The 26,451-nt window shown below is 47.2% G+C and overlaps 1 protein-coding gene across 2 annotated transcripts in view; it reads left to right on the top strand.

Moving 5' to 3' along the window:
* The window catches only part of ELOA (elongin A), a 239,872-nt gene extending 214,245 nt beyond the window's left edge, over positions 1-25,627 (top strand). For both annotated transcript variants that reach the window (XM_085648317.1, XM_085648318.1), the window contains exon 11: positions 21,878-25,627. In XM_085648317.1, coding sequence (XP_085504443.1) covers positions 21,878-21,939 — 62 coding nt within the window. In that variant the 3' untranslated portion in view covers positions 21,940-25,627. The remainder of the gene's footprint in view (positions 1-21,877) is intronic.
* The last annotated feature ends 824 nt before the right edge of the window (positions 25,628-26,451 follow it).

Genomic DNA, 26,451 nt, shown 5'->3' with positions numbered 1-26,451 from the left:
ACAAATATGTCCCAGGGGAAACCAGAAGGGTAAGAACTGTCCCAGGGGGAGTCACTGTTAGGCCTGTGGCTATAGTGCCCCTAGCCACAGCTGGGTCCCTTAGATGGAGAAAAGTGATAGTCAGTAAAAACCTCCCCCTTGATTGTCTCTTGGGGAATGATCACTTAGATGTGGAACTGAGCCAAAGAGAGGTGCTGGCCCAATGCCAGGCCTCGCCCAAAGAACCTGTGGGGGCTCAACCTGCAGTCAGTGCAGCTGAGTCCCAAAAGAGTGAGAAGAAACAGGGTAGGAAAGGTGGGCAACTGTTAGCCACAGTTCCAGAGAGCCAGGGGGATTCTATCCCAGTAAGGGAAAACTCCCACAATGGCACTGGTAAAGCCCCCCCTAGCCAACAGCAAGACCTGACTAGTCAGGCAACTGTCCAGCCTGAATTAGTGGCTCCTCAGGTGGCAGAACAAGGGGTAGAGGAGGGGTGTTCCCTACCAAGAGTAGGGACCCCCTATCCTCAAACAGACCAACAGCCAGGACCCAAAGAGAACTATAAAATAGCCCCCTCACTTGCCAGTCAGGAGCTAAAGGTGTGGTTCTGGGCACTGATAGCTGTCAGCAGCCTCTGCTGGGTGTTAGCCTTCATGGCAGCCCTATCCTTGGCATGGTGGCCTAACCCCCTGCCAAATAGCAAGTCAGGCCCCCTGACCTTATTGGTCATGGTGGGGTTGCTCAAGCTGTGGGTAGCCTCTGTGGGTAAGCTGGGCCTAGCCCTGGCTAAGTTAGAAACTACCGAGGTATACACCTCTAAACCCAAAATAGAAAGATGGGACCAGGACAGTAAAAGACAAGGAGAGAAGCCTTGGGAGTTAGGTCCTGAAACTAATAAGACAGGCCAGCTCCCCAAAGGGACTGACCTAGGCAGAAGGATGTAAGGCAGAGTAGGCCCTGCAACTTTCAAACCACTTCTCCAACTCTTCCTCGCCTGAAAGACTAGGTAGACTCTCCCAGCTTTGGCAGAAGTCTCCTGGCCTTTGGGCTGGGGGGGGGCTTGTGTGAGAAAGTGGGTTTCTGTTGCAGTAACCCCCCTTTTTTTTTTTTTGCCTAATAGCTGATGCACTTTTCCTTGTTGTGCCCTGGGCTCCTGCCAATCAGGTGCCCAGGGCCTATGTTCCTTCCTTAAAACACACAAACTCCCAATTGGCAAACCCTGGCCACATGTCAGCCCCTGGTAAATGGTACCCTAGGTACCCAGGGCCTTGTGACCAGGGAAGGCCTCTAAGGGCTGCAGCACTCATTGTGCCACCCTTAAAGGCCCTGTACCCTTACACACACACACTGCCTTTGCAGGCTGAGTGTCTGGGTGCAGGACAAAACAAAGAGTCGACATGGCACACATCTCTGTGTGCCATGCCCATCACCTACACTGCCAAGGCATATGTCAGCCACCCCTCTGGCTGGGTGCCTTATGCCTATGGTGTGGGTACAGGAGCAGGAGCCCTGTGCCCCTACAGTACCCAGGTCCATTCCTGGGCACTGTAAGTACAGTGCTGCCTTTTACAAGTACATGGTGCTGAGAGCTCGTCAAACACGAACTCCACAGCACCATAATGGCAACACTGAAGACTGGGAAGTTTGGTATCAAACTTCTCAGCACATTAAACCCACACTGATGCCAGTGTGGGATTTAATGTACTAAGCACCCCAGAGGGCATCTTAGAGATGCCCCCTTACAGCTAACCTACAATCCACGTCTGCTCTGAGGCTGCCCAGGCTGCCACACAGCAGACACGTTGCTGGACCCCTGGGTGGGAGAGCCCCTGCTCTCCCGGGCCTGCAACAATGCACATCCTGGGTGAGGTGAGAAATCTCCTCCCCCAGGATGAGCAAAGGGAAGCTTCAAAGGCATGCCGCCAGTTGGAGTTTCCCCAGGCCACTGCAACCCCCCACTCTGGCAGGAAGCTTGGCCGGAAACCCCATACAAGGACAGGGGATGTGCCAGCCTGCCCACCCCACCCCTCAGGTGGGGGAGGCGAGGTGAAGCACATCTCCGGGCTCTCGCCATCTTGAAGATGGGAGGCCCTACCCTATCAGGATTAGGCTACTGCCCCCCTCCCACAGGAGAGAGGCAGGATAGGGGGTGTACCCACCCCAGGACAAGGACCCATTGGTCCCTGGCCTTCACCTACCTGTAACGCCCCTAAATCTAGTATTTAGGGGCCCCCTGAACCTTCCTTCCCCAGATCCCAGATTCGAAACTACAAGAAGAGCAAGAAGAACAAAGACCTGTCCTGCAGCTGCTAAAAAGAGGAAGACACCAACTGCTTTGGCCCCAGCCCTACCGGCCTGTCGACCCTCGAACCTGCTCCTGCTCCAGCGCGGCATCTCTTGTGGCCAGCAACCTCAAAAACCCCGGAGGACCTGGCTACCTTTGAACTCTAAAGCCCCTGGGACTCCCATGAGTAGAGGCTCTACTCAGAAACCTATCTCTAACCCCTGGCAGCAGCCCGGAACCGCAAACCCAGCACACTCTGCACCAGCCAAGCCTGGCCAGTGCCGGAGTGAACAAAGACCCTGAGGACGACCCCACGGCGACTGTGACCCCGAGTCCGGCACCCAAGGACCCCCCTCGACATTCCGGAAGAAGTCTGCAGCCTCAGAACAGAGTGCCACCCCAACCGCGATCAACAAGAGCGTAAGATTCCCGACATCAAAAGGCACCCCTGCACCCGGCGCCCTGCGGCCCCCTGTGCCCAATCCCGGGGTACCCACCTAACCTACAACTACCCAACTTACCTCTCGAAGTGGTGGTGGCATCTGAAGCATCCTCGTCCCCGAGCTTGCAGCCTTTTTCCAAACCGGAACATTCCCATTGACTTCCATTGAGCGCCCGAAGGCTCAAAAGCACCCTGCACCCAGCCGCCCGAGTGGCCCTGGCAGTGCACTCTCTACACTAACCTACGTCCCCACTTGCCCTGAGTAAGTGACCAGGAGCCCAGCTCCCACAGCCGCGTGGCTTGCCAGACAGCAGCCACCAACCAAGGCCCCCCTATCCCTCATAGGATAACATTGGGCCTAACTCTCTCTGCACCCGGCCGTCCTGAAACCGCTGAGGGTGAACCAACTGTACCTACCTGACACTGGGGGACCCCTGAGTCTATGCCCGGAATTTCAACTCTGCCAGTCGGGTACTTACCCTTAAACCACTAACTTCATTTTCCTCATAGGGTAACATTGACTGGCTTTTTCTTGAAAAATCTTCTAAGTGTGAACTTTTCAAAACTGCAAATATTCACTAAAAATCAGCCAATTGACAAAAACGAATTTACTCACCTGCTCTTAGGTGAGCTCCCAGTGCTGGATCTTGGTGCCCAGCCCTGACTCTGAAAAGTGTCCACAACTGTACTTACCTCTAACTCATTTTTCTTCCATAGGAAACCATTGTCTGCTTTTCTGTGAAATTTCTTCTAAGTGTCTATTTTTGCAAAATTTAAATATTCTTTTAAAATCGTACCATTTCTGCAAACGAAATTACTTACCTGTTTCTGATAAGGACCCCAGTCCTGGGTCTAGGTACCCAGTCCTGGATTACTAAAGTAACGATAAAGTACTCTACCTGCAATTTGAATTTCTTGCCATAGAGATCCATTGAATGTTTTCTTTGAAATATTTTCTAAGTGCTAACTTTTGAAATAGCTAAATATTATTTAAAAATCATTACAGTTATTAAGTCGACTTTTATCACTTGATTCTGAGTACTGACCCAGAGCTGGATCTAGGAGCCAGACCTGGAATTTCAAAAGTAATCTGAAAAGTAATTTATTACAAGATAACCTGAATTTACCATTGAGCTCAATGCATTGTTATGTTTAGGAAATAGGATTGTTTATTGCAACCAACTGTGACTGTTTACAAAAATCCATTGCCTATTGCAAAAGTATTTATATTCAATCTCTCATTCTGAGAAAAGTATATTTTTATTCCCTTTGTGGTTCTAAAAATAAAACAAGCATATATTTTATATATATAAACCATTGGCCTAGAGTTCAGTTATTGAGTGTGTGAAACCATTTGCTGACTGAGTGTGTACAATAAATGCTTTACACTGTCCTCAGGTACTGCCTTACTGCTCGACCAAGCTACCACTTTTGAGAGTAAGGTCATACCTAACTTTGACCTCTATCAGCCTCTGGGGGACTGTGGACTCTGTACACCCTGTACCCATTAGGGAACAGTATATACAGAGCCACTTTCTCACACCAACACCAAGTACTCCGGTGCCCTGCAGATCCGCAAGTCCTGCCCACTGTGCACCTGACACCTACGGCCTATGTCTAGATGACACCAACACAGAACAGGTTCCCTAGTGATCCTGACTTCAAGACCAGCGTTGGCTGACCTCTCCTGGACTCCACAACGACTCCTGCAGCCTGAATCCAGAGGCTCCCCCTGACCGCGTCGGGCGAGAAGACTCCGATGTCTAAAGGCACCTCTGCACCCGAAGCTCCTACACCTTTGTGAGCGGAACAGATAGTGCCCCTACGACCCCCTACATCCCAACTTACCTCTGCTCTCATTGGTCTTTCTCTTGCAACATTCGGTGCCATGCATGCAGCCTCTTTGCCATAAGAAGAACCCAAATCAGCAATGTGGTTGTTTTCACCTGTCCCACCTGTGATTTGTGATAGTCAGCTTATAGAGCAGTGGGTTATTTTTCCTCTATCATGTATAATATCATTATTCCCCAATCTGCGAAAACTCTGTATTGACACAACCAGGTTTGCAATTGCGGCTGAGGACCAGGTTACTAATGTAGCTTCATAAGGGTTTCCTGGCTTAAATTCCATTACTTCTATGCTCTAAGAAGACTAATGTCTCAGGTCTTCCTGTGTACCTAGGAGTCTCAGGATGTTTTTTAAAAACATATTTTATTAAATTTTTACATCGTATACATAAAGACATAGTTGGTATTTCGTATCCTGTATATAACAACATTTGTAGTTTGCCACACTAGTGTGAACCCAGATCTCAGAAACTTGTTTACGTCCATATTACTCATCTTAGGATTTAAAGTCCACATAGTGCTTCGCGTTGTACATCTGGGTGAGCACATATGCCACATACTATAACTTTAACTATGCAAAACCCAATCTATCTGGACTAACCTATTAACCATATAACCTTTACCCCCCCTCCCCCTCCTCCCAGTGCAACCACAGTATCAGAAGACTATGCATGTGCAGCTGGCTCTTTCTCGAGTCCTTCCTACATGTTTTTTAACTGCAGCTAACGTTTTAACTGGATATAGCATCAATGCATCCTGTATATATTTGTTGTTACATATATTTCTCAGTCGTGTATCTTATAGAGCATCGGCGTATCTATAGTAGTGTTAGTGCTGCGATGTCAACCGATTTAAGTTCTTCCATTAAGACATTCCAGTCTAAGGAAATAGGTTTTTCCCTCAGTCCTCGTCTCTCCTCCCTTTGGATTTCTATGCCTTCAGCAGGTACTCCAGCGAAATTCATCTTCATACCAATCCTGTATCGCTGGCGCTTTCCTCGACTTCCAACGCTTTGTTACTACTCTCTTTGCTGTGATTAGCATCAAGTTAAGAAAGCGAGTTGTAGGGTTCCCTACCTTACTGGTGAGCCCTACACCTAACAGGCCAGATTCCCAGGTATTCAGACTCCTCCCTGGTGCTAGTGTAGTTAATATGTGTTGTATGGTAGACCAATAATTTAAGAGTCTCAGGATGTTATATCTGTTTAAGATGTCACTGCTATTCTGGGTTTTTTATTGTGGTTGAAATACGGTTTTAATTTTGTCCTTTGATTTCATCTCACTTAACTACAGGCACTGGAAAAGTGGCAGAATGTACTAGAGACTTATCTTCAGGATGGCTTGGTTACTGCTGTCTAGCTATAGAAGTCTGAGAAGAACCAATGGAGGAGGTCACTTGTGGCACGTTCTTACTGCGAGATAGGTCAGTCAGTTTTGCTGCTGACACTAATTGGTGGCCAGTAATAGATTGTGCCTTTACATAGTTTGATACGGTCACTTCAAATTTGTCGATATAGGTACAAGGGTTTTTGCACTTTCAGATGATCAGGGTTGCAAAGTTGTTTGTAGGTAAGATTGTGCCCAATTTGGATCCAGGATAGCTCTTGTGTTGGTCAAATGCTTCTCCTGTTGTAGTTGAGTATGCAATGGTACGGTGAGTGCTTGCTGATGGCCTGCTGAAATGTTTGTGTTTTCATTTAGCTCTGTGTCAGCCGAGGGTCTTTGTGTTTGGTTAAAAATAGGCAGTAAAATTGCAGTTGTTTCTCTTAATTTCATAGCCTTTGCATTTTTCTCAATTTATTTGGTTTTATGTGTGTGTTCTTACTCTCTTCCATTTGCTTCTTGAGGGAACGATGGCCTCCTTTGGAGAGTCTGATGCTAAACTTTTGTTTGAGAAACTCGATGTTTCAGAAAATGATAAAGCTTTTATTTCCGATGCAGGTTCAATAATATTGAGCAAATCACACCCACTGTTGTCTGCATGGCCCTGACTTCTGTGCACTTTAACTGCCAATCACAGTTTTGGTGGAACCTGGGACTCAGATGGTATTGATTGGAAAAAATATTTGTTGTAGTCGTCCTGTGGTCTCTATAGATGGTGCAGTCTGAAGATGATTGTTAATTGTGATAGGAAAGAAATGGGCCTTAATGGATTTACTTCCCCGACCAAAGTGGATACAATTGTAGGAAATTCCTGCTGATTTTCCACAATGGGGCTGCAGGCACAGTTCTGATTCTGATTTGACAGTAGGTGAAAGATTGGTGGAATTGCCTAGTAATTCTTTGATCCTTTGATCATCTGGTGCAGATTCTCAAAGCGCAAGTCAATGGCAGCAGTATATTGAGCTAGAGACTCCAGCAAAGAGATTTGTATATCGAATTCGTTTGATCGAAACTCGAGCGCTTTCGATGTGGCGTCTAATGTCTGAAACCGACAACTACAAGTATCTTGCTCCAGGATCCTACTGTATTCATAGGAGGGTTGCGATCCTTCTACAGGATTACATGAAGTAAAATGCTTCCAACACTCAGTTTCGCTGTCTTTTTTTGATTGTTCAGGTTTACAGCCTCTGGAGAGACGCCAGATTATACCAAATGTTTGATCCATTTGAAACGCTTGGGGGCAGCGGCCTGTCAGAGAAAGTAAGGAGTGTCTGTTTGCGGTTTCAATTATTGGAGGTACTGGGATATACTTTTTACAGGAGAGAAACAGAGGATCCGTTCTGCAGTCATTAATGTCTGTTTTTGGTAGACCAGACTCTAGTTCATATTGGGGGAGATTATAACGGAGATTTAAGTCTAGATGCCATTATGTTTTCTTCTTTGTTGGCTTTGTTAGCCTTCCCTGCTCCAGAATTAATTATTCTCCCAGGAAGACTACCTCTCTTAGGAGGATCCTGGTCAAGGCCAAGACTTTTGTCAGCTGGCTCTCCCCAGACGAAACAAAAAACTTTGTGTCTTTGTTAGCAAGCAAACTGGGTATAGATGTTTCTTTCTGGAGATTACCAGGGTCAAAAAAGGTTAATGTAGCAAAGGTTGAATTGGCCTGAATTCCCCCACTTACCTCCAAGGAAGGAGAGTAGAGCAGCAGAAAAGCTCACGAACAGTACAGGAAAAGTGCAGGAAATATGGCTATCACTGCTGCTGCAATAAAGAACTTGTCCTCCCCATGCAGCACAAATAGAGACAAAATCTCCTTGAGAATCACAACATTTCGGATCAAGGTATGGAGGTGGACTCGTACATCTCGCAGTGCCCTTGTTTGTAAGAGCAAGTGGGAGCTCACCTGGCCTGCAAGCTTCACCGGAACCGAATCGGCCCGCCTCTATAGGCTCAGGGCTCAACTACAAATGCAGCAAGATCTAAGCCCGTTGTACTCCCTGCTCAACCAGTTCACCCTGCAGCGCGAAGCTTACTGGGTCTTGGGCTGGCGGTTTGGAACAACTGTTTTTGCAACGGTATGGTGCAAGGCTCAGCAGCCGCCTTATCCTCCAGGTGTTTCCTTACCTCGCTGTATCCTGCTGTTCTGACTCCAGGCCATGGAGGAAGTGGGAAGCGAGGGCATTGCAGAGTGCCCCCCTAAACTCCCAGCAGGCAGACGGCTGGTGGTGGCAGTATTGAAGGAGCCGGCGTGCAGACAGCTGCCTTCTCTCCTTCTCCTCCCTTCAGCATATGGAAATGTATTTATTTGTAAACTTTTATATTGCACAAACATGAACCTTGCGAGTTTCCAGGCGCTTTATAATGTTCAAGGCAACATGTAGAAAATCAGGAACCCCACCATGATGGGGCATGGAATGGGAGAATTCCCTGATAGAAACTTTCATGGTCCAAGACAGATACGAACCCAGAAATAGGCACGTGACATGCGGGAAATAAGCATGCGTGCAGACTAAGGGCTTAATTGTCTGTTGGAGTATAGTTTGTGTGCTACTGCAGAAATGTGTTCATCTGTATCACTTTAGCATCTTTCTTGAATGAAGGGATTCACTTAATCAATTTATTTTGCTTTAGATCTCTACAGAGACCAACCAAAATAATTACAGATTAATTTCATTATTATTCATTATACAAACCACATATATAACTTTTATTTAAACCATCGTAAAAAAGGATTTAAAAAAATGTATACAAATTGTAGCATACACATTAATTGGGAGGTAATTGTAAAAATTATTTAAAGTCTCTAGCAGCATTTATATTCTACATAGAGGCTATAATGCCATAATTGAGAACAGTGGACGATACGAACCAGAGTCTTGATGTCATGTTTTTAGAAATGAGTGCAGGTGACCATTCAGGGAGAAGATTTATTGACCTTAGGAAATGGTTTAAGGCTATCGCTAGATTTTTATTCAAAGTGTAGTATCCTGTGTTGCTTTTAAAAGTTTCAAGCTTAATGAGGGCCCTTAAGGAGCCTTATTCTTCCAGCAGTAGATTGTATGCCCATCCAATTATATTAGCCAGAGCTCTAGAAAAAGCGCTTACTATTGAGAGCTCTAAATGCAGTGCTTGAAACCAGTACCGCTTGGCTCACTGTAATTATTTTATGAAGTAGCTTTCCTTCATACAAGTTTAATATGCCATTTGTTTATGGGTATATATTCTGTTGCACATGTTAAAGTTGAAGGGATTTTTGCACAATATATTTCTAAGAGAGTATGAATGTCTCCAGAGAAAAGTAAAATCTCTTAAAGGCATTTGTGTGAGCTACCGCCTTGAGTTCTATATGCTGGAAGTTTGGCGTTTCTGAGAGAATACTCTCCCCAGATAGGAATAGCCATTTGATACTTCAATTAACTTCCCACGCAATTTCGAATCCTAGAGAATACAATGCTTCCCTCTAAATAGTACTACCTTTGTTTTTGAGATACTTACTTTTAAATAATTTTCTTCGTAAAACTGACTAATGCATCTATGTTTTGCTGTAGACCAATCGGTGTTAGGTCAGAAATGACCACACCATCGGCGTGTGTGTATATTGTGTGAGGCTAATTTTAGAGGAGAATTATTGATATTTAAAAAGCAGTCTGGTAAATCGCTTAAGTATAGGGAGTATCAAAGAGGTGCTAATAAACATCCCTGCTTCAGACAGTTGGATGTGGGAAACTTAAGAGTCATACCCTCTTCCCCCGCCCCCTTCTCCCAATCTGCATTCTGCACTATATTGAAGAATGAAGAGCAATGATTAGCCTTAGAAGACCTTCTGGTATCTTCATTTTTGTGAGTTTCCTCCACAGAGTGGGTATAGCTACCCTGTCAAAAGCTGTTGAGGGATTCAGTCTAATTTCCGGGGATAGGGCATTCCAGATTCTCGGTGCAATACCTGAGAAGGCTTGGTCATATGTTTTTCTTTTTTATAGAATTCCGGTGGTTTCAGCAGTAGGGGGCTAGTGCCTCTAGATGCTCTACCATCACCAAGTAAACTTTCAAATGAATCCTTGCCTTGTATGGGAGCCAATTGAGAGATTTCAGATCCAGCTTGATGTGATGGTTTCTTTTAGATCCTGTAATGAGCCTATCCGCAGCATTAAGAGAAGACCTTAGCGGCACCAGCTTAGATCTTGGTAGGCCGCAGAGGGTAGTGCTCCCTTAGTCCAAACTGGGTATCATTAGGGCTTGGACATCCGGAATTAGTAAGGGTCTTATTTTTCTTAAGATGTTCATGTGGAAGTGCTCCTACATATTCAGATACTTGTTGAGCATTACTCCTAGCGATCTTGTTGAATCTATAATGTGCGGTACGCAGTTACGAGCTGTTAGTTGTTTCATCTATTCTGCGATGTCCATTGAATGTTTGGTAGGATTTCCATTTTGAGAACGTTTAGTTTGAGGTGGTTACAAGTCACCCAGTTTTGTGATTTTCGTAGAGTTGTGATAAGAGCCCTAATATCTTCAGGAGGCAAGATTTTTAAGTACAGTATGGTGTTGTCTGCATACATGTGGCAGTGGATGTTAGATAAGTCCATCAATTTGGTTCGAGGTTCCATGACCAAGTTAAAGAGGGTGGGTGAGAGCAAAGACCCCTGAGAGAACCCTAATGTGACCTGAGTAGGGTCGGATAGGGAGACATTTAAATTGATTCTTTGCGTTCTGTTGAGGAGAAAAGAAGCAAACTAGTTAAGAACAGACCCAGATATCCACATCCTACGTTTAAGTAGCTCTAAGAGGCTGTCATGGTCGACTGTATTGAAGGCTGACGAGAGATCCAGGAGGATAAGAAGGCAGGATTCATTCTGAACCCACATTTTTAGCGCATCATCACCCATGTGTGTGAACGCAAATTCAGTGCTGTGGCCATGACGGAAGCTGGATTGGAATTGATTTAAGAATGAATTGATCGATGTGGTTGCAAAGTTGTTCATGGACAAATTTTTCAAGAATCTTCGTTGTAGTCGAGATCTTAGAGATTGTTTGACAGGTGTTTGTGTCTGAAGGATCCGCTAGGGGTTTTCAAAATAGTGGTAACCTACTCAGCTTTAAGACAAACTGCGATCTACCCTTGAAGAAGTGGGGCATTGTAGGAGAGTAGGTTCTGCTATCCTATGGTCACCCCAAATTTTTGCTTTTTGCTTCACTGGTTTTTGACATATTGAGGCTGTGGGCCTGCTAATCAGACCCCCAGCCTGCTGTTCTCTCTAACTAAATTGACACTATGCACCCTAGGTGCATAACCAATTGGAATTGGATCACCCTGTGAGCCCCTGTACCAGTGTACACTAGGTACCCAGGGCATTGGTGTATCTAAGGCCTACCAGGGGCTGAAGCATGTATTATGCCACCCCTGGCCTGGCCTAAAAAATTTGACACAACTGGCTGATCACTCAGCTGGGGTAAGTTGGTGTAACCACCTCTTACTTAGGTGTAGTATACCTATACCTAACCTTAAATGGGACACATGTTAACCTATAAGTCACTCCTATGGCAGGCCTTGACAATCCTGATGGCAGAGTGCTTGGTTCCATGTGAGATGGTGCTCTGGCATGAGCTGAGCCTGTCTGCAGTGGTCGGAACAACTTCCTTCTACTGTTTCCAGGTATCGTCCTACCATATACTCTTAAGTGCATTATGAACCTCGCGGTTAAATGCTATCTTTGGTTTGGCTTTATCAAAACATGTCGAGTAAGGTGTCATACGAATTGGAATACTAACCCCTCGCCAATTCTGGTGACGGGGTTAGCATTCCACCCTTCTAGAGGGACACGACATGTACAGTACCTGAAACCCGGGTAAAATCAGACATAGCCTCAGCTCCACAAAATGGATGCTGCCACCACAGACACAAGTCTGCCCTCCTGCTGCTGGGAGTCCTTCCAGCTTGGGAGACGTGGACAAAGGGTTTCCTGCCAGGGGAGGTGCGAGCACCACCCCAGACAGGATTTTGTGTATTGGTCAGGTAGGGCTTGAATGGAATCAGACATGCCTGAGGCTCACAAGGAGCCTCGGTGCATATGCCAGTTCAAACCGGTCCTGGGGCACACCTGCCCCGGACCTGGGGCGAGCTGGACAAAGGATTGGGGGTGTAACCACCCCCCTTCCTGGTCCCACCCTTAGGGAGGGACCTAGCAGGTAGTCCGGCCCCTAGAATCCGCTTAAAGGTAGGAGCTGTGTCCTAAGACTTCAGACATCCTGGAATCAACTTAACCACAAGAAGAAGACGGGAACTTCGACGCTCTGCTGCACAGAGGACAGAAGGAAATCTCCCCTATGGTCAGGGAGTGACCATCTTGCTAACGCAAGCACCAACCAGCTATTCGACGTCTGCTTTGCCGCCGCCTCCCGCCGGAGCCCGAGCCCAGAGCCCGACAAGACCTCGACCTCCAGACCTCTCACAGCCCGATCCACAGTCCCTGCAAAGAAGGAACACGTGGAGGAACCGAGACAGGTGGAGTCAGCCATCTTGAAAGACCGAAGACAAGCTGCAAGCGCGATAACAGAGGCTCCCTCCAAGTTGTGCTTTGGGTCCTGAGAAGCCCAACCATCGAGCAGCATCTGCACCAAAGGTGAGCCCTCCAGCATCTCCACGATCTGCGTGGGGCCCCTCTGCACTTTGCAACTCGACGCGCCTGCCCAGTCCCTGGCCCGTTGGCTAGTGGCTATTTTGGCGACGAACCTTGAAATCAACGACGCTGGTCTGGTTGCTCCAGACTGGCCCCTGCTGCTCTCCAAAGGAGCAGCCCCTCTGACCTTGCTGGTCAGAACAATCAGCTTTCTTGACTTTCCACGACTCCTGCCTTTGCCAAGGCTTGTTTGCTTCTTTCGAGTCGCCGACAGCGAGAGCCAGCGTGGGACAGCTCGTGAACCGACTCCTGGACGTCGTCGACCTTCAGGGACCACGTGGCTGCGGAGACAAGCTACACCTCATCACCTGTTTGCACCCGACATCACCTGGTACATACCTGGTGCCACGCCGGTCACTGGCTAGTGACTGTGAACACTGTCCCCTCTGCTTTCAGGCCTTCTACAACTCCGATCCACTCTTGGATCCACCGCATCTCTCCTGGACCGACCGCCTGCAGCATCTTTGTCATCAGGCTCCATTGAATCGATAGACGAAACCCGACACACTTCGAGACCTATGCACCCGCTTCCTGTGGGTGAGGTAACGCTGGCACTCTGGTGCCCAAGTGTAGAGAACCATCTCTAGTGTCTGTGTTTTAAGTCTTCAGTTCGTAGTCCATCCAGAAGACCCTTCTAGCAGTAACTTTTGAACTTTTACGCACCCATTGAAAACCTATAGGAGCCCGCGTTTAACTTTCCTCACTGCACACGCGACCCGTGGACCTCCTGGTCACTAACTGAAGTTAGCTCCTTGTAGGCCCAGCGATTCTAGAGGACCTAGGCCTTTTCCCTTTCCTGTTCGTGGTACTTATACCACTATTTTAGTATATGGTTTGAGTGGCCACCAGGGACCATCCATATAAAGTGCAACTTCTGTATATTATAATACTTTCTTGTTTAACGATTTGTGCTCCTGTGCTCATAAAGAGTCTAGGGGATACTTTGAGTAATAAATGCATATATATTTTGAATATATATCTGTGTGGTGTCCTTTCATTGATATAAAGGGGGGTTACATTTGGTAAAACAGCCGGCTTAACACGCTTTAACGAGTTTAGCCTCAAAGACTGCTTAGCCTACGCTACCACTAGGGCAGCTAGTCCGAAAAGGTTGACTTACAACCACACCACAAGGGTTGCTTGGCATGGTACAAGGTGGTCACTTTAACTAGTGAACATCATATACCAGGCCAACTTCTCACAGGCATGAACTATTTTTAGTCCAGCGGGGTACTAAGGACATTTTGATCTCACGGGGAACATTCGCTGGTAGAGGGTCGCTAAAGTGGTTTGAGGGTTTTAGTGCTGTTATGATTTTGAGAATGGGAGGAGGTCTGTGCCTAATGCTCAATAATAGTGTTTCAGAAAATAATTCCCAAGATCCTCTTGGGACTGCAGAGATTAAACATCGGACAAAGATTGCGCAAATCTTAGAACCACACAAGATTTTCTGCCTTGAAAAAGCCCTCGGCCAACACGTGTCGTCCGCTCTGTTTTTTGAAGCGTATTTCTGGATTAAGAATTAAAACGGCACATGATGCTATGAAAAGTAGCTTGGATCTTGGGAATTATTCTCCGAAACACTATTATTGATCATCTGGCACAGACCTCCTCCCAAGTCCAATCTTTACTTCTGGACCAGTGGCTCTTAGGTGTAGCCACTTGGGGGGCGTATGCCAACTACAACATTTGGGTCCTGACCCTTTTTGGCGTGAACCCTAGCACAATCCACCCATTGCCTATACAATATGAGGATTTTGAGAATGGCACTTTCATCAAATGTTTCAAATGAAGCATGGATCCTAGAAGCATTGTTTTTGGGGGTGTGAGCTGTGAGACATGCTGTCTCGGCCATCAGTTGTTTGGGGGGGGGGGGGGATGCTAATATGAGGTGAGAGGAATGTGCTCCCTAGCTATTCACAGGTCACTTTCGATCTTTTGATCATGGTTCCATGAAGGAGGCAAAATCCTCGCCACTTGGATGTGGATTAGAACTTGTAAGGGAAGGGTTGGGTTTCTTATTGGATTCTTGTTTAACAAGTTCAAAAAGTTTTTGTAACTGGACACTGAAGAAATTTGCCTTTGGGCTTCTGATAGGTGTGTTGTAAATGCTCCTCAAAGTTCTCAGGTTTTCTAGGGATGGTGCAATTCTCCACGATTGTTCGGCTAGCCTAATCTCACGTTTTTCTGCATTTAGGCTGTCCTTGAACCAAGGTTTTGAATCTTTAGTTGCATTATTTTTCTCTGTAAGGGATCTAACGAGTCTAGAATGTTCCACATGGAAAGGTTGTAGGGGTCTGTTAGGTCATGGACATCTGCCATCTCCAAGGGAGGTGCCAAGATGTTATTGCTGAAGGATGTCAGATTGTTCAAGTGTACGCTGCATGCTCCTTTTCTCATTGTTTAGGTTTCTTTGGTTGAGCCTTTATTGTCTATACCCATTCTGTGATGAGGAAAGTGATGGGGTGGTGATCTGCCCTGTCACATGGGATCATATCAATCAATCAATCATAGCATTTGTAAAGCACACTACATACCCGTGAGTGTCTCAAGGTGCTAGGGGGGGATGCTGCTACTGTTCGAAGAGCCAGGTCTTGAGGAGTCTCCTGAAGGTTAGAAGGTCTTCGGTCTGCCGTAGGCGGATGGGGAGGGTGTTCCATGTCTTGGCGGCGAGGTGGGAGAATGATCTGCTGCCGGCGGTTACTCTTCGGATGCGGGGGATGGTGGCGAGGGCATGGTCTGCGGAGCGGAGCTGGTGGGCGGGGGTGTAGAGGCTGAGTCGTCTGTTGAGGTACGCTGGTCCGGTGTCGTGGAGTGCCTTGTGTGCGTGGGTGAGGAGCTTGAAGATTATCCTCTTGTTGATGGGGAGTCACTGCTGGTCTTTCAGGTGGGGTGTGATGTGGCTGCGGACTGTGGATGTCCAGGATCAGGCGAGCGGAGGCGTTCTTGATGCGTTGGAGTAGTTTCAGGAGTTTGGTCGGGGCTCCTGCGTAGAGTGCGTTGCCGTAGTCCAGTCTGCTGCTGACGAGGGCCCTGGTGACCGTCCTTGTTTCAGTGGGGATCCACTTGAAGATCATGCGGAGGGTGTTGAAGCAGGAGGAGGAGACGGCGTTGACCTGCTTTGTCATGGAGAGTGTTGAGTCCAGGATGACCCCCTAGGTTTCATGCGTGGTTGGTGGGTGTAGGGGGTGCTCCTAGTGCCGTCGGCCACCAGGAGTCGTCCCAGGCCGAGGGGGTGGAGCCGAGGATGAGGACCTCCGTCTTGTCCGAGTTCAGCTTCAGTCGGCTGTTCCTCATCCAGTCGGCGACTGCATTCATTCCTTCGTGGAGGTTGGTTTTAGCGGTGTGGGGGTCCATGGTGAGCGAGAGGATCAGCTGGGTGTCTTCTGCGTAGGAGATGATGTTTAGGTCGTGCTGTCGGGCGACGTGGGCGAGTGGTGCCATGTAGACGTTGAACAACGTTGGGCTGAGAGATGAGCCTTGGGGTACGGCGCAGATGATCTCGGTCGCTTTGGAGCGGAAGGGGGGGAGGCGGATGCTCTGGGTTCTCCCGGAGAGGAAGGAGGTGGTGCAGTCCAGGGCCTTCTCTTGGATTCCGGTGTCGTGGAGGCGTGCTCTTAGTGTGCGGTGGCAGACTGTGTCGAAAGCGGCTGAGAGGTCCAGGAGGATCAGGGCCGCGGTTTCTGACTGGGATGGGTCCGGGATGTTGTTCTCTTCGAGGAAGCTGTTCAGTTGTTTGTTGATGGCCTTTTCGATGACCTACGCCGGGAACGGGAGCAGGGAGATGGGTCGGAAGTTCTTGAGGTCTGCCTTGGGTTTCTTTAGTAAGGCGTTTATCTCTGCGTGCTTCCAGCTCTCCTGGAAGGTCGCTGTCTCGAAGGAGATGTTGATGGTTTTCCGAAGGTGGGGTGCGATGGTCCTACTGGCTTTGTTGACAATGTGGTGTGGGCAGGGTTCTTCTGGGGATCCGGAGTGGACGGTGTTCATGATCTTGATGGTGTAGTCGTCGTTGGTGTTGGTCCAGGCGAGCAGGCGGTTGGTGCGGGTGGTGGTCGTGGGATCGGGGGTGTCGGCTTTTTGCCAGGGTGGTGACGGCGTCGAAGCTGTCATGGATGTCTGCGATCTTGCGATGGAAGAAGGTGGCCAGCGAGTCGCACAGGTCTTGTGACGATGCAGAAGAGCTCTTTGCTGTTGTGTGTGTTGTTGTTGAGGCGGTCTCTGAAGGCGGTCCTTTTGGCGGATCTGATGAGTTGGTGGTGTCGGCGGGTGCCGTTCCTGTGGGCTGTGTAGCTTTCCGGTGTTCTTCCTTTGGTCCAGGTTTTTTCTAGTTTTCGGCAGGTTCGCTTGGAGGCCTGGAGGTCTTCGGTGAACCAGCTGGCTCTCTTGCTGGTGTGGGTGTTGGGGGGGTTTCTTGAGCGGGCGAGGGTGTTGGTGCAGTCATTGATCCATTGTGGAGGTTGCGGGCTGCGGCGTCTGGGTCAGTTGGGTCAGTTGGGTCTGCGGGTGGGCTCTGGGCGAGGGCGGCGGTTAGCTGGTCCTCGTGATCTTGCCCCAGCTGCGGCGAGGCATCTGCTGGGTGCGGTGGTGGGTTTCCGGAAGGTGAAGTGGATGCAGCGGTGGTCGGTTCAGTGGAGTTCGGTGGTGCGGTCGAAGAAGACGTGGGTGCTCGCTGAGAAGATTGGGTCAAGCGTGTGGCTAGCGGAGTGTGTGGGTGCTGTGACGAGTTGTCTGAGTCCGAGGTTGTCGATCAGGGTGGAGAAGTTGGGGTTGTTGTTCTCGAGATGGAAGTTCAGGTCCCCGAGGAGGATGTAGTCCGTGGAGACGAGGGCGTGTGTGCTGACGAGGTCGGTGATGGAGACTCTGAACTGCGGTCAGGGTCCGGGGGGGTCTGTAGATGAGGGTGCCTCTGAGGGTGGTGTTTGGTTTGTTGTGGATCTGGAAGTGCAGGTGTTCGACGGTGCTGAGGGTGTCGTCACCGTGTTTCGAGATTTTGAGAGTGTTTCTGTGGACGATGGCAATTCCTCCTCCTATTCCGTTGGTGTGGTCCTTGCGGGTGATCTTGTAGCCTTCCGGAATGGCTATTGCGATGTCAGGTGCCGAGGAGGGGGTCAGCCAGGTCTCAGTCAGCAAGGCGACGGCTGGGGCGTTGGTGTCGAGTAGGTCCCAGAGTTCGACAGCGTGTTTGCGGGCGGAGCGGGTGTTGAGCAGGATACATCTGAGCACGTTGGTTTCCATGTTGGACGGGTTGGCGGGCCGTATGCTGGTGAATTGCAGTTCTGGCAGGGGAAGGGTCCTTGGGTGCGTTTCGGGGCGGCCTGGCAGCAGGTGCGAGAGCGTCTGGCGTTGAGTGCGTGGAGAGTGCTGGGGTCGTAGCGGAGACGGGCGTCGTGGTGTGTGCGGGGGCCAGGGTTCCTGGCGCTGGGCGTGGTCCAGGCGCAGATGGGCTTGACTTAGGCGCCAGCGTCCGGCATATATGGGGAGGTGGGAGGGAGAGGAGCAGCTGGGAGGTGGGAGTAGCGAATGGGCAGTGGGCAGACAGGGGGGGGCCGCAGGGTGCACAGCGGCAGGGGAAACGAGTGGCACAGAAAGCAAAAATGGGGCACAAAAGAGGGGGAAAACAGTGGCACAGAAGGCAAAAAACGGGGCACAAAAGAGGGGGAAAACAGTGGCACAGAGGCAAAAAACGGGGCAAATCATAGATTCTAGTTGGATGATATTACTATTGGCAATGATAAGGTCTAAGGTTGCACCAAAGTGATTGGTAGAACTGTCACAGAATTGAGTCAGGTTGCAGGTTGAGGTCCGCTAGGAAGGATTTATGGCTGTTGACTGATGGGTCATTCCAATGGAGGTTGAAGTCTTCGAGGAAGATTTGGATGTTATGTCTTCCTGCGTTTGAGATGGTTTTTGATAATTTGTTCTATAAAAGTGATATTATTTCCTGGTGGGTAATGGATAGTGTGCAATTTACACAATGGATTGTTATTGCTCAAAATGTCAACGCAGAAGTATTCGCATGAGGATTGGGTAATGTTATGTGACTGTTTCACTGAGAGATTATTTTGATGTATGAAAGCAATACCTCCGTCAGGCCCGTTGGTCTATCTAATCTAATGATCTCTTGATTAGGTGGGACTAGTAAGTCAATTGTAGGTGTGGAGGCCTGGTTTAGCCATGTTTCAGTCAGGATTAATATATCCAGCTTCTGTGAAAGTATGAGGTCCACCGCATGTTTCACTACTGATCTGCAATTGAGTAGCATGCATTTAAGGTGTGGTTCGTTGTCGACAGCGGTTGACTGAGTGATGGGTACTTGCTTGAGGTTAGACTTGTTTACAGCTCTGTGCTTGGGCCTTTGTTCTCTGTGTGGGTTAGTAAGAACTGATTGGATTTGGCCCAAACTGACTATTTGCGGAGCAGGTAGAATTATAAGGGTCGGAAGAGGTTTTAAACTTCATTATTTAAAAGAGCATCATTCAGTCTAATGGGCCTTGACTAGGCATTGGTGTAAGGTATTGTATGCCATCTGCTATGTGGAGAAGCCAAGACAGTTGAAATCCCGTATTCTGTGGGGAGTGATGTTGGCCTACTGCCATAAATAATATCTAGGGCGTGGTTGTGTCTATTCCCCATAGGAGTTATGTTGTTCCAACTGTTGTTTGCCAACTCTGAGGGGATGTGTAGCAGGATATCCAGATCTGCTTTAAGGAGTTGTAGGTCATGCTTGGTAGTACAGCTCCAATGGCTGATGCAGTGGTTGGCTGGCAGGCTGGGCCCTTATGTCCTGGGCATCAGCAAATTAGCTCGAGTGCTTTTGCGCCTCAGCGCCTGGTGCTGAAAACTCTTGATTTTCGAGTTCTATGCCACTGCTGGGCCCAGAGCTTTCAGAGGGTGAGGGTGTGCATGCCTTACTCCTCGGAGATCCCTTTCGAGTTTCTAAAGTGGCTTATACATGGGGGGGATTGGCGAGAATTAGCGGTTTGGGTGGCTGCATGTGCAACAAAGACTGGGGCCCTATTTGAGATGAAACTGCTGCTTCCATTTGAGGACTTTAGGGAGCAGTATGATCTCCCTCGCGGTCGCTTCTTATTACATGGTGCGGTCATGGCGGCGGTCTGCAGACACTATGCCGACCCGAGCCGCCTCAAGCTGTGGTTACTGCATCGTGGACCTACAAGTCTGTCACCTGCCTTCACGGGCGACTGCGTGGTGATATGCTGATGCCTCTAGACCAACTACGGCCCAGCTGGGAGGAGGACTTGTGGATTCCAATCACAGAGGACTGGGAAGCACAAGTAGCTCGCGTGTCTTAAGTATCAAGGAATGCGCGATTCAAGCTCATCAATTTTTATGTGCTCCACACAGCGTTCCTCATCCCAGGAAGGATTATTAGCTTTTTTTGTGGTAGAGGCCGCAAAATGCCCCCAGTGTGCAGAGTTTCTCCACATGTTCTGAGATGCACGAAATTGGTGGCTTATTGGCAGAGCATTATGGGGTTCCTGGTCGAGTTTACAGAGCAGGAGGTCAAGTACACTCCAAGTTACTGCCTGTTATATTGGTTCCCACACACTGCAAAAACTAACGTCTCAAGCAAGTTTCAGGATCTTGCCCTAGTTTTAGCGAAAAGGAAAATGGCCAGGAACTGGAAGACTTCAGGGGGCCAAGAGAGACAGTCTGGAAAAAAGAACTGACAAGATGGGCTGAGTATTAAAGGGCAGTGAGACTCCGTGAGACCTGGCGAGGGCAGAGATCGCTGGAGGTGCCCAGAGCATGGGAGACCCTACTAGAAGCATTGCAGCACCCCCAGAACCTTTTTCACCGTAATAGATGCAGAGCACCCCCTGAACAAGCGCAGAGGGTGTGAATGAGAGAGGGGCCTGGCTCCTACACAGAGGTGATGCATGCAGACTTGGAGATTGGCAACACTTAAACCTCTAGGCTGGAGATAGAACACAAACTACTTTTAAGATGTATGCACAGGAATGCTGTAGCATGCCCGACTGTAAGGATGAACGAGACACAGATAGGGGAGGGGGTGAAGATTAGCTACCGGGTGCGGAAGGGCGGGGGGGGGGGGTATTTGAGTTGATGAATGTTAGTGATCACCAGCTGTTGATGACACTGGCACTTTGTTGTCAAAGATGTATAAGGCCTGTCTCTTCATCAGTAGGTATAAATGATGTATATGGCTGTGTTTTAATAATATGCATATGCGTTGAATAGGAACATGAGAGCTTAAGCATACCAAGCATTAAGATATACAAATGGCTGTATTACATGACTTGATTTAAAAATGCAATAAAATGTGTTTACAAAAAAGTAGTTGTAGGTCATATGTCATCTCGGTATGTCTTGACTAGTGATGTGTGATCACAGGTGCACGGAAATGGTGGATTAATGCGACAGAGGATTCTTGTGAAGTCCAAATGAGTATGAAGTACTCTCTCCAGAGGCCCAGCACTTTGGGGGTAGTGGTCAGGGCCCAGCTAGGTTTCCCACTCAGGTTTGCCACGTTCTTCAAAATTCAGCTTCCTAGCACATCAGTTCAAGAAGCAGCTCTGGAAATATTTTCCCAAGCTATCTACACTAAAGGATGTGGGAGCCGCAAATGGTCTGTGTGGCCTTAGTGTAGGGGTAGGATGTTGTATGGCAGAATGAAGCTTGCTCTGCATAGAGCAACATATAGAGGGTTGAGCCAATTGCTGTTGCTTGACAGATTTCAGATTTTAAGGCTGTAATATAATATTAGGCTAGACCGTGGTAAGCACACAGCAGAGTCTTGAAGGTGCCGACCTTTGGCTGCCCCTACGTTCAAGTGGCTGTGACTCTAATGCTGAGATCAGCTATATTATGTTACATTCAATGTGTCTCCATAGAAAACAACATTCACATAGCACACAAACTCTGTACATACATTGAGTAAGCACAGCCACATGGTGCATACTCTAGAGAAATTGAGGGATCCCAGTTGGGGTTAAAAATCGGATTTTCAGGAGGGCTGTGGAAGTAGAACAGGTTGAGTGACTGCATTTGGTTTCTTATGGGTGATTAAGAAAGGGGGTCGTTTGTAGATTGAGTTCTGGATTTATGCAGGAGATTGTGAATGCTCCCACCTACATCTCAGATTTTGGGGTGGTGTGCACTTGCAGATCTCTGAGGGTTTATAACTGCATTCCTTCCTGAAAGTCCTGTTTTTAAAGGTCCGGCAACTAAGGAATTCTCTGCTGGCACAGGTGTTTGTAACTGCCTCTCTTTCCTTTCTGCAGAGATCGCTCCGATGATGGCAAAAACTATCAAAGCTTTTAAGAATCGCTTCTCACGCCGGTAGTTGCTGTGGAACCAAACTGTGAATGTATCTGTGGAAGCGGAGTGGACGCCAACCTCAATGGTCAAAGCTGTAAGCATGGTGGGCTGCTGGGTCAATGTTTCTCCCTCTCCTGAACGCAGCTCTCCATGCTATTCACCCCTAATTTAAACATTTTATGCATCTCAGATGATTTTAATTGACCATCTTTCTTTTCTAGTTTTAACAGGAGTATTTCTTCAGTGTCTTGACAAAGCAGGTACTGGGTTTTGAGATGGACTGAAGTGTATTCTAACCCTGATCTCAGACTGGCCTCCATATTGGTCAACGCCTGCTCTTGTACTGTGTACCACGTGCTGTACCTGATCTTAAACTGTCCCTTTATGACTTGCACCTCCGTCACACAATGTTGCTCCGCTGCACTGTGCCTGCTCTCAACCACTCTGATTTAACTTGCTTCTCAATAAATGCATTTTGCTGTTTAGCACCTGCTCACACTACATGCTCCTCCTGGAGTCTGTCCTCTTACCTCTCACACGCACAATTCATCTTACACCACAGTAACTAGAGCCCTCAGGCTCTACCTGCTTGCCCTCCACACCTTTCTGTATTGTAGCAGCTCTTATACTAAGCTTTTTCTATGACCTAGTCACACCCCTGCTTCCTCCTTCACTGTACCTGCTGTAAAACCAGGCTCGTCCTGCACTATACCGGGTCTAAAACACTGCCTCCATTGTGTCTAACCCTCTTTGTGCCCACTCACATACATTGTCTGTTATCTCATGATGTCTCATATTTTACTGTATCTTCAGTTGTCTGTGCTTCCTTTGGTGCTCCACCTGCTCTCTCGCACATTCCCCCTTATTGGAATCTGGTGTGTTTGGGATGCAGTTGTGCGAGAATAGGGGCTGGGGGCAAGAGGGGGCAATCTTGGGTCATTTGCAAAACATCTGATGGAGCGTTCATGAGGGTTTGTATAGCTCTTCACTGCTCTGGAGACATTGAAGAAACATCTGTTTTAAGTGTGTTTTAAGCCTCTTGGAATATTTTCAATTCTTAATTTCTTTTAAAATAGGATTATGTTTTAAATCCTAGGGTCTTCATAGATCCAGGGAAATGAAGTGAGTATCTTGGTAATGTTATCTGGCACTCACAAAGGAAGGTTGCTGCTGAGAGGTTTAACCAGTATGGTTCTTAACAATGTGGGGGAGGTGAGACACACAGTGCACTGGTGGCTTTAAGTCCACCCTCTGTGTTGAAGTGTTTTGTGCCTGTAGGGAGTCCTTTTATCACCTCCCAGTGAAGTTCAGAATCATGGATGTCTGTTATCAGGATAGTCTGGTCTCCTTCCCACAGAGCTCTGCAGAATCAATCTGGCTGACTGAGTTTTGTATGCAAGGTAAATCCGATTTCACCTGTCTTTCGAGCCCTGGTAGCTTTACATGTGCATATGCCAGCAAGAAGCTATGCTGTAAATTGACATCTCTTCTATCTTGCTGGCATGATCTTGAATCTTGTGATGCTCTGTCTTTGAACTGTATGTGATAACTCAATTCTTGTTATTATTTGTGTGACAAAGTGAAATCCGACTCTCCAGCCCCATCTTAAACTGCTTCCTGTGCTTTATGGCCAGTATGCATTAGGATGCTGAGTTGTATCAACGGGGGTTCTGACTTGGCATTTTAAACAAGAGACTGACGGGCCATCCAAGAACATATGCCTTGTATCGACACTTGAGGAGGATTAACTGTTGTCTTTCATTTACCCATGGAAGTGTTTCTTGTAAACCCTAAGAAAGTCTCCTATTTGTAGCTTTGTGAGAAGTGAAATCCGCAAACTGGATTCCTCTTCTCTCAAATATTTAAGTGTAATGTTTAGCTAAATGGTCAACATCGATCAATATGTCAGTCTCCTTCTGCCCTAGACTGTGTAAGCTATGCATACTCCAACATGAACTGCTGCTGGAATACTGGAGGAACAGGAGGATTGAAAGGGGCAATTGATAGTCAAACCATTACAAAGCCTGATCAGGGAAAAGCTCGAGTGTTTTTCACATATAGTAGCTGCTCCTGAGACAACTCTGTGTGTTGTTGATGAAAATTGTTAGAAAAAAGTAATAGCACCTGTAGTGAAAATCCTGTGTGCTGTTTTCACTAAGGGATATTTGAAGATGTAACCTAGACTAAGACTTCAAATGTCTACATCCAGAATGTTTTATTGCCTACTCAGCTACTTCCTATTTGAGGGCTCCCAGTTGTAAATCTCAAGATATGCTTCATACCATAGACAATAGGGTCAAATGATTTTACAATGCTTTAAAAGTATATATTATAAATGTATTTATTATATGTTTACATTCTGGCAACTGTTCTATGTGGTTTGGTTTCAGTGGTTTCCCCTGCTGCAAGTTATCTGTTGATCATATCTGGAACAAGTTGATGTTCAGCGTACTCTCCATGAAGGGGCATACATTTGCAATTGCCAGGCTTGGTGGGGTGCCCTCTGGCTTGCCAGAGGGTTGTGATGCATTCCTGTGAGTGTCCACATCTCTTGGAGCCCATATTGCATGTTTGAAGCCAATCGGGGGACAATCATCTGGCTTATCCATCACTTACCAAAATTATGGTTAGAAAGGCACGTGATGCTTTAGCCCCTCTGTTGTCTTGTTGGAGAGACTGGGTAACTTTAAAAGAATATTGAACTTTGCTGACCTGATTGAGTGTAGGGTAACAGGAGAAGTGACATCTCCTCCTCCAGGTGTCCCAAAATGATATTGGCCCTGAAAGATATCGAGCTGTGATGACATATAACATGGGCTTGTGTTAGCCAAAAAACATTGTTTAAAGTTTCTGCTTAATAGAATTAACTAATACTGTTGACAAGCATAAAGTAACATCAAATGTGCCCAGTCAGGTGAATTGCTAAATTAAATCATGTTCACAATTCCTCAGCAACCAGTAAAATTAGGTCGTTTGTTCAAAGGACCCAGTTTGGGCAAAATGCCCTGCCTCTGGATTGTGTTTGAACGTCTAATGAGGAAACTGCCACGAAGGTTATAGCTGCCAAAGCTGCACTGCACATAGTACATCTCCAAGCAACACGTCAGTGGACAGATTGTGGAGGCCATAAAGAATTGTCTCTCTCTTTTAGAATGAGTGGTTCCAAGAATTCCAAGAGGTGTGAATGCAAGGAAGGTAATGAAGAGTGCAGCTGCTGACAGCTGTAGAACCAGCATGACTATAGTGGGGTTGTGAGCATCCCCTGAGCCCTTGGTTTAATAAAGCCAGTGTCATTGCAGCAACTATGAAAGTGCTCAACTTTGAAATTGTAAACCTAGTTTGATAACCGCAATAGTCTGATGTTCCCCCTCGGTTCTGATCTAGGCCAGAGTGAGTGAACCTGTTTAAGGAATGTACTCTGTGCAGCTCAAACCATGTCCCTTATCTCATTGTTTTCTGCATGCCATCGCAGCCAGTTCATGTACTCCGAAACAGAACCCAGGAAAGTCTCGGTGAAAATGGTTTCTGGATAATCGACCTGGGAAGGAGGAGGAAGGATGGTACTGGGTTACATTTGTCATTTGGGGTCTCGACCTATGTAAATACATTTCCCTTGAAATTTTTTGTGGTAACTCTTTAAAAGAATATTTTAATTAGATAAGTTATATGAAAAGGAAGAAATCCTTCCATATCTTAATAAAAATCCAACTCTGTTACTGTGTCAGTATCTCCTTTTTGCCTGACTTATTGAATGTCTTTGTGCACCTTGAAGATGCTTTGTAGTGCTGGATGTTTGAATGGGTGAACTGTTAGTTCCTCAGAGGGCACTCTGCACGTTGGAGTGAGTTCTGTTCCATTTTACAATATGTTTTCAGTGTTTACTGTTTTATCTACTTTATTCTGCCTTCTACAAATGACAAAGGCATATTTTTGAGAATTTTAGTCTTTTGGGGGGGGGGGGATTAAGGGGGGGGGGAGAGGGGGGGTTCTTAATCCAGTGCCAGTCCTTTTGAGGTTCCTCTTTCACAGTCTGTATCTGAGTTGAAAGTCCAAGCCAATTATCTGTAGTCCCTTCTAGTTCGTCCTCATTCAGCTTTATTACCTCTTTTTAGGACATCTTTATCACTGTGGCCAAAGTTGACTTTTTTGTTTTGTTTCTGATCCACCAAATATATATATCCTGCCTCCACTCTAGTCACATACCTGAGACTTTAAAATGTACAAGTTCTTGTCTAATGAAGACACAAATGGAGAAGGCTGATGATTTACTTGCATGACAGTACAAGGCTTTTCTCTAGGGAGGGACCTGAAGGTGTCACTCCATTAGCCATGATGAAGTAATCTCAAACCAGCTTGTTAAACCTCTGGCTTATAAAGGTGTTGAAATGCGCTGACCTTATGTGGCCATCGTCCTTAAAATGAATCCAATTCTTTGTCACAGCCTCCATTCTGCCATTCGACTACCCTGTTGATGCGTAATAAAGCAGCAAAGGAGCTTCTTTGAGGTAAATTGTGCCATCACCGCATTGCCACGCCA

Source organism: Triturus cristatus, chromosome 3_2 (assembly GCF_964204655.1).
Source record: "Triturus cristatus chromosome 3_2, aTriCri1.1, whole genome shotgun sequence".
Lineage (NCBI taxonomy): Eukaryota > Metazoa > Chordata > Amphibia > Caudata > Salamandridae > Triturus > Triturus cristatus.
This window is presented reverse-complemented; position numbering and strand designations above follow the sequence as displayed.